Source organism: Pseudomyrmex gracilis, unplaced genomic scaffold (genome assembly GCF_002006095.1).
Source record: "Pseudomyrmex gracilis isolate BER0280 unplaced genomic scaffold, ASM200609v1 scaffold_306, whole genome shotgun sequence".
Classification (NCBI taxonomy): Eukaryota; Metazoa; Arthropoda; class Insecta; order Hymenoptera; family Formicidae; genus Pseudomyrmex; species Pseudomyrmex gracilis.
This window is the reverse complement of record NW_018020890.1, coordinates 76,492-83,443: the sequence shown is the minus strand read 5'-3', so window position 1 is coordinate 83,443 and position 6,952 is coordinate 76,492. Positions and strand designations below refer to the sequence as shown.

At 34.2% G+C, this 6,952-nt stretch overlaps 1 protein-coding gene across 5 annotated transcripts; it reads left to right on the top strand.

Annotated features, from left to right (window-relative positions):
- The first annotated feature begins 1,070 nt into the window (after nt 1–1,070).
- LOC109859949 (cdc42 homolog) lies at nt 1,071–5,628 on the top strand. Of its 5 annotated transcripts, none has more exons than XR_002250757.1 (6): nt 1,072–1,194; nt 1,960–2,159; nt 2,251–2,360; nt 3,007–3,204; nt 3,356–3,499; nt 5,402–5,628. XR_002250757.1 is itself a non-coding variant. In XM_020438706.1 (5 exons), the coding sequence occupies exons 2-5, from the start codon at nt 1,982–1,984 to the stop codon at nt 3,443–3,445; spliced, it is 576 nt and encodes a 191-aa protein (XP_020294295.1). In that variant the 5' UTR covers nt 1,071–1,194; nt 1,940–1,981; the 3' UTR covers nt 3,446–4,169. The 5 variants fall into 5 exon arrangements, 3 of the variants coding, with proteins under 3 accessions (XP_020294295.1, XP_020294294.1, XP_020294296.1); XR_002250756.1 differs by lacking the exon at nt 5,402–5,628 and adding an exon at nt 3,596–4,169; XM_020438706.1 differs by lacking the exon at nt 5,402–5,628 and having other exon boundaries at nt 1,071–1,194; nt 1,940–2,159; nt 3,356–4,169.
- The last annotated feature ends 1,324 nt before the right edge of the window (nt 5,629–6,952 follow it).

Below are 6,952 nucleotides of genomic sequence, written 5' to 3'. Positions count from 1 at the left end.
TCATCTTTTCTAAACCTTGGTACACAACATATACACCACTCTACGTCAGCAGAGTGTAAGATTCCATGTTGCAAAACACACTTTTGTTGTGTCCTGTACACAAGTCTTCTTTTTCTATCGCATCCCCGGATAAAAATCCGTGCACTATCTCTTTGTGCCATATTCCATCATTAATCTAAACAAAGAGACAACCTGTGTTAGGAATAAAGCGAGAGAAAAAAATTCAAGTTTATACGTCTCTCGCATGTTTCTACATAATTTTAAACAGTGGTGTACATTGTTTTCAACATTAAAAAAAAAAAACTATTCACATCTCGTCATTTCTGTGTGTCGAAAAAAGATTCAGCTGCGCCCTTAAAAATAAATTTTCTTATTGCAGCTAACGGATAGGGCAATAAGAAATAAGTGAGATAAGGCACCGAGAGAGAGCGAGCGAGACAAGAGACGTTAACCTATCGGTCGATACGGTAAATATTTACTTCGAGAGTCTCCCATCTCGAAAGTGAATAAAACTACACTTAATCGCGCGCGGAGATAGGATTTTGCACACATAAACACAAGGTTTTAAAAGCAAAAAAAAAGAAAAAAACGTCCTGTGCAGAGAACAATTAAAGCGTTCAAAGCGCCGAATTCTAGGTTATACATTCCTTTGAAGAACGAAGTCTAAATCAGGACACTTTTGAGAGCCATGTGCAAAACAAGCTACAAAAATTTTTAACCGGCTATTAAGATTTTTTTTTTTTTTTTCCTATACGTGTTACGAACGCTATCAGAGAATATCGCATTTCTTGTATCAAAACGTTTTTTTCCCCCCAAAAAACCGCTCGTATAAATATTTTCATATGTATTTGTATATATGTATAAATGTATGGACGCTCTTCTTGTGCACGTGTAAAGAAAGGTGTTCTTTTTCCAGAAGGTGTTCGAGTCAAAATATTCCACATTCGTGCTGTATTTCCGGTTAGAAAAATATTCCAAAATAGAGTCGTCGCCCCCCCCTCCCCACCTCTTTCCTTTCTTCGGATTCTCCAGAGCTCAGCTGGCCGACAAGTGCAGCCATCTTGACGTTTTGTCTGTCAGTACGCGCGTATCATATGTATGTACGTTTTATCTGTTTACATCATGGTTGCCTATCTAGTAAACTTGTGACCGACGATGAAACGTTAGCTACAGTGTCAACGCCCAGTTGCGCGTGTGAGTAGTTTGTTATTTGACGTTTAAATTCGTATTTTTGCCAATCAATTTTGTTGATTCTCTCGTTTTTACGCACGATAATCCTGGTAGAATCCGATTGTTCGCACGTTTCGTAGTTTTTTCCGTTTCACAATTTTGCCGTACAGAGAAATGTGTTTGACATAACACTCAAAATGGCGATTCCAAAAATACTCCAGTATGTTTATGTGTCATTTAAAGTCGCGTTTTTTCTCGCTCTTGTTCCCCGTAGATTTGACGACGGTTTAATCAAAACTCTGTGAGATTTATGCGTATCGGTGTATAATATATATATATATGTATGTATGTATATATATATGTACGGGGGCCAAACAAAAGATTGAGTTTTAAAATCAATGGTACAAACGCACGTTTCTGTACACCGAGTTTCTTCACCTTTTGGAATCAATATATCTTTATACTTGAAAACTATTATCTTTATAACACGTAATAAATACGTACATATTCACACAACTTCATACACATGTATATATACACATGTGTATAAAATTTATGCTGTTTTGTGTAATTTTTTGTTGTATTTAATTTAAATATTCAGAAAATTTATATTATATACGCGATAAACGGTGATATAAACAAAGTTGATCAATAGTTTGATGTCGGAAGTAATTTATGAACTATATAATGTATAATTTTAACACAAGACTCGCACCGAGGACACACAATTTTATATATAATTGTTCTTTGAATAAATGACTATTTACAGATCCTCTACTTTCTATGCAGGTAGTATCCGAGAGCACTCAAAATGCAGACAATAAAATGTGTTGTGGTGGGAGACGGAGCAGTTGGTAAAACTTGTTTATTAATCTCCTATACTACAAATAAATTTCCATCAGAATATGTTCCAACAGTATTCGACAACTATGCGGTCACTGTCATGATTGGCGGTGAGCCTTACACATTAGGATTATTCGATACAGCTGGTAAATATAATTGTTAATTATATATTATTGAAACACAATTGTGTTTCAGCAATGACAATGTAATTAAATTAATTGTTAAATGTTTTTATAGGACAGGAGGACTACGACCGTCTGCGTCCGTTGAGTTATCCACAAACCGATGTATTTCTCGTATGTTTTTCAGTTGTGTCACCTTCGTCATTTGAAAATGTTAAAGAAAAGGTATATAAGTAAAATTTCAGTTTTTCATGTATGTGTATGAAAAAGTAATTTTCACTTTTACATCTTTTTAACCTTTAGACAGCCGACATGGATGCTGTGTGGCATCGTTATTGGAACGCTAATTATTGTACCGTATTTTAGAGAAGAGTTATCTTTCATCTCTGATTTGATTTGCGAGAAAATCTAAATCTATGTTGTTAAGTGGTGTAGTTTTTAGCTTTCGAATTCGCCGTAATCTGAGATACAAAATTTATTTGTACATGATTAGCTTAGTAACAATGCTACTGTGTTGAGACTTTTGCAATTCGCGATTTGTAAAACGTAACCAGCGATATAAAAAACCCTTGGAAACACCATTTTTGAAAATTTGAAAATTTCCCCGTCGGCCTGGCGCCGATCGGAGCCAGATGAAACTTAGGACACTCCATCCAATATAATAAAATCAATTTATACAGAAATATGGCGGGAAAAAATATGTTTTTAGTGAGAAAATATCGGCGGTCTAAAGGTTAAGGTTCCGCAATGATTTCATTGCAAAAAGGGACACGTGTTTTATATTATCTAAACGTGTGGCGATCACTTTTTTTCTTATATTTGATATTTTACAAGTTTTATATTCTCATCGTTCTCAAATTTTAATATATAGTGGGTGCCGGAGATAACACATCACTGTCAAAAAACTCCGTTTCTGTTGGTTGGCACTCAAATTGATTTGCGAGATGATGCAGCGACACTTGAAAAGCTGGCAAAAAATAAACAAAAGGCAATTTCCAGTGAACAAGGAGAGAAGCTTGCAAAAGAATTAAAAGCGGTGAAATATGTCGAATGTAGCGCTCTTACACAGGTATATATGCGCAAAATAGTGTTTTTATAATATTACATTTGTTCATCACACTACACAGATATTATAATACTTTTGTGTATCTGTACAAGTATACAAACCAATTTGTTATTTTAAATCTTTTTTTTTTTTTTTTTTTTTTTTAATATTTTAGAAAGGACTTAAAAATGTCTTCGATGAGGCAATCTTGGCTGCTTTAGAGCCTCCAGAACCCGTTAGGAGAAGAAGATGTGTCATTTTGTAGGTGCTTGTGTGAGACGTTTTATAAAACTATTAGAGTTCTACAATGACGAAGACTGTAAGTTATCCTACATGTGTTGCATGCAAAAAAAAAAAAAACAATGACGGTTGTTGAATTGTGCGATACATAATAGATATTTTTTACTATTGGCAGCATATACGTGGATACACACAGAAACACTCATGCAGAAATAGTTGTCTTTGTTTATATTCGGCAAAAATGTAAATTTCATATTATTATATAAAACTGTAATAATTGTGTAATCAATACGTTTTCTTTGCCTTATATAGTGAATTGTATAGTTACTGTATCAGCACACACTTCATAATTGCGTTAATTTACGTAAGTCTCTGTAATTTACGCCTTGACAATCACGAATGTGTAAAACTGTTCCGCATATACAACCGCCCATATACACACATCACATACAGAGAAAGAAAGAATTAGAGAGAACGAGCGAATGAATGATGAGTGAGAGAGTGAGAAAGAGTTAGGGAAAAGTCAAAGAAAATATTCCAACAATTTTTTTAAAGTTTATTAATAATACTCAATATGATATGTATCGTCTCGACGAAAAACAAAAAACAAAAAAAAAAAAAAAAAAAATTAATTTCGCTCAATTTATATAAACTGTTTTCATAAATAAAAAAAAAAGATTTAGTTTTAGTATAATTTACGTAGTTTATATATAACAGGAGGTGTACACGTATATGCAAAAAAAAAAAAATATATATAAAATACATTATTGACGTTTATATCTTAGACATACAGTAATGATCGCTGATTTGGTTAATTATATCGGCGGTCTTGTTCACGCAATTGTCACTGAGATCGTCCTTACCGTGTTCCAATGCTCGCGGAGCGTTATTTACTTTTAAACTACGAGACTACGTTTTCTTTCCGTACATTTAGGGTAAAAGACCCAATTACCGTCATCTGTCCAATTACTGTCACCCTAAGCAATTTTATTTAAAATATTAAATAAATCCTAAAAAAAGTTATGCACGAAAAACAATCTAACATAGAATTTTAAGTGCAATATAACAAAAAATCCAGCACTCAACATTCGTGTCTAATTTCTTTCATTTTAGGAGGATGACAGTAATAGCTCTCGCATCGTTCTTTTTTAATTATTAAATTTATAAATAAAAATAGAGATTTTGAGAGGCGGTATTATTTTATTTCTTATATCAGAGACATCGAATAATACCAGATAAGAAGAAAAACACATGTTTTTGATAAATAAGTGGTAAAAACAATTCGCTAACGCCAGAGTTTATTATTCCGGTGACAGTAATTGGGTCTTTTACCCTATATGTCATAGTTTTCGGCGTATATAGCAAAAAAGACTGGCCTGTCTTGCTCTCACTCGCTTCAGGTCGGTCATATCGTATTTTTCAAATTTGTCTTTGGACGCTCCGCAGCTCCTCAAACGTCCGTACGGCATTTTAAGCCAGCGTTATATACGATGCTGTTTTTTGCTGAATTGTTGTTTGCACGCTCCTGTGCTGGCTGTGCTGTGTTAACTCTGCTGGATTTTTGTGACAGATCATATGTTTTTCTTGCGCGGTCCTGGCTCTAATGCAGAATCAATCAGGACGCAACCTTTGACGGAAATTTATGACGCTTACAGCGTGAAGAGATAAAATTGTTTTTATCGCAATTTTTCTACAAGTACTAATAGGGACATTTTTTCGACGATGTATCATGATCGCGTCATATCACAGTTTGTTTATTTCATCATCTATCTTTCAACAATTCGCGTGCTGCTGGCTTCGGCCGTTACTAGCCAGGTCAAGCCAGCAACACCGCCAGCACCGCAAATCCAGTTAAAAAAAAAAAAAAAAATCTAGCAGCCAAAAACCATCGTATGTCGTTGACTTTTTAGAATGAATTTAGATAAGACATTTGAACTATGAATACCGCTTGCGATTTCTTTTTCATTTGTTCTCCGCACAGTTCGAGTACTTCGGGCGCCGCGATGGGAACCAACCAAGTCCGCCATACTTTTGCAATTGTCGGTCCGGTCTTCGGAATTGTGGTGACAATACCGCGAACAACACACTGCTGTATTGTGTATATATATATATTACTTAAAACCTTTATAACAGTTTTAAGTATTGGTACTTCAATTTTTTTCTGTATTCATTTTTCTTTTTTTTCTTTTTTTAATTCAATTTGCATTTCCAATGTATATATTATATATTACACAAAAAATACGTATAATAAATATTAATAAAATGTAAACAATAATACACATATAATAATAATAATAAATCTCACCCACATCAATAGATTTATTTTTATTTACACATTAATAAAACATTTAATTAATGAATTATATGCATGTTTAAGGCTCTCTCTTAGACCGCTATCCTTGATGACGTCAGAGGCAAGATATGTATCAGGAACATTTTCCAAACCGAATCTCTTTTTTAAACGATTCATAGAACTTTAATTTATATAACCATGGACTTGAAACCCGGTATTTTTTATACTGTAATGAAGATTGACAACGCCTTCGTCGTCCATAGTGGCGGAAACGTGAAACAGCCAATATCTGGCATTCCATAGTTGTATATAGTCGAAGTTAGATAAGTGGAACAATGCTCGAATTTAAGTCGCAACTAAAGTTCCCCGAGCAAACTAATGCCGCTCGCTTTTTCTTTACTCTACTTATCTCGGCGACGATCCCCGTTTTCGAGGTATACCACATTTAATACCGGAGCTCATCCCACCACCGATAACAAAAACGGTGATTGTCGCTGAGGTAAGTGGAGTAAAGAGAAAGCGAGCAGCGCCGTAAAGCGCGCTTGGGAAACTCCTTCGACAACCGCACATAAATTCGAGCAATGTGTAGTAAGAAGAAAATCCCACCCTTATCCGATTTGTTGTCGCGTACTATACAGTATATACATGCCGACAATATATATATATATATGATGATCCGAATAAAGTCGAATTGATCCGAAGTGTAGTTTTCGAAATACTTTTCTTTTATTGCCAATCTTGTTATCCCTCTTGTCTAAAAATTATATCAATAAATTTATATGTAAGTTGATCTGCGAGAAGAAAAAACGCTATTGTTAACATATCACTTTTGTTCAAAATTTATCCCAGATAGCCAGATGTGAAAACTCAAATATAAAGCAAATCATTGTAATAGATTAAGTTGCTCGCCGATTGCTGTTGCGTTGTTTTTATTTAATGCAACGAAAATGTTTTTGTATCAATATGCTGAGTTTTTATTATCAATCAATTGTTGTAGCGCCAATGTTTGTGACAAGTGAGTCAGCAATGTGTGAGCAATATGTGAACAATAATTTTTATTCACAAGTTGAGAAAAATAATATAAGTTTATTGCCGAGAGATGAGTTGTTGGGAACTTGCTGTTATTATATTTTGAAAACTGTTGCTGGCAAGAACATACCGAAAAGAGGATACACCTTTTTGTTGAAAACATTCCGGTAAAAAATTTTCCATGTATAAAATTGTACGGACATATTCGGC

Coding starts and splice junctions, on each gene's coding strand:
- LOC109859949 (XM_020438706.1), top strand. CDS start 1,982: ATGCAGACAATAAAATGTGTTGTGGTGGGAGACGGAGCAGTTGGTAAA. Junction 2,160..2,250: donor AGGATTATTCGATACAGCTG/GTAAATATAATT, acceptor ATGTTTTTATAG/GACAGGAGGACTACGACCGT. Junction 2,361..3,006: donor TTGAAAATGTTAAAGAAAAG/GTATATAAGTAA, acceptor TTTAATATATAG/TGGGTGCCGGAGATAACACA.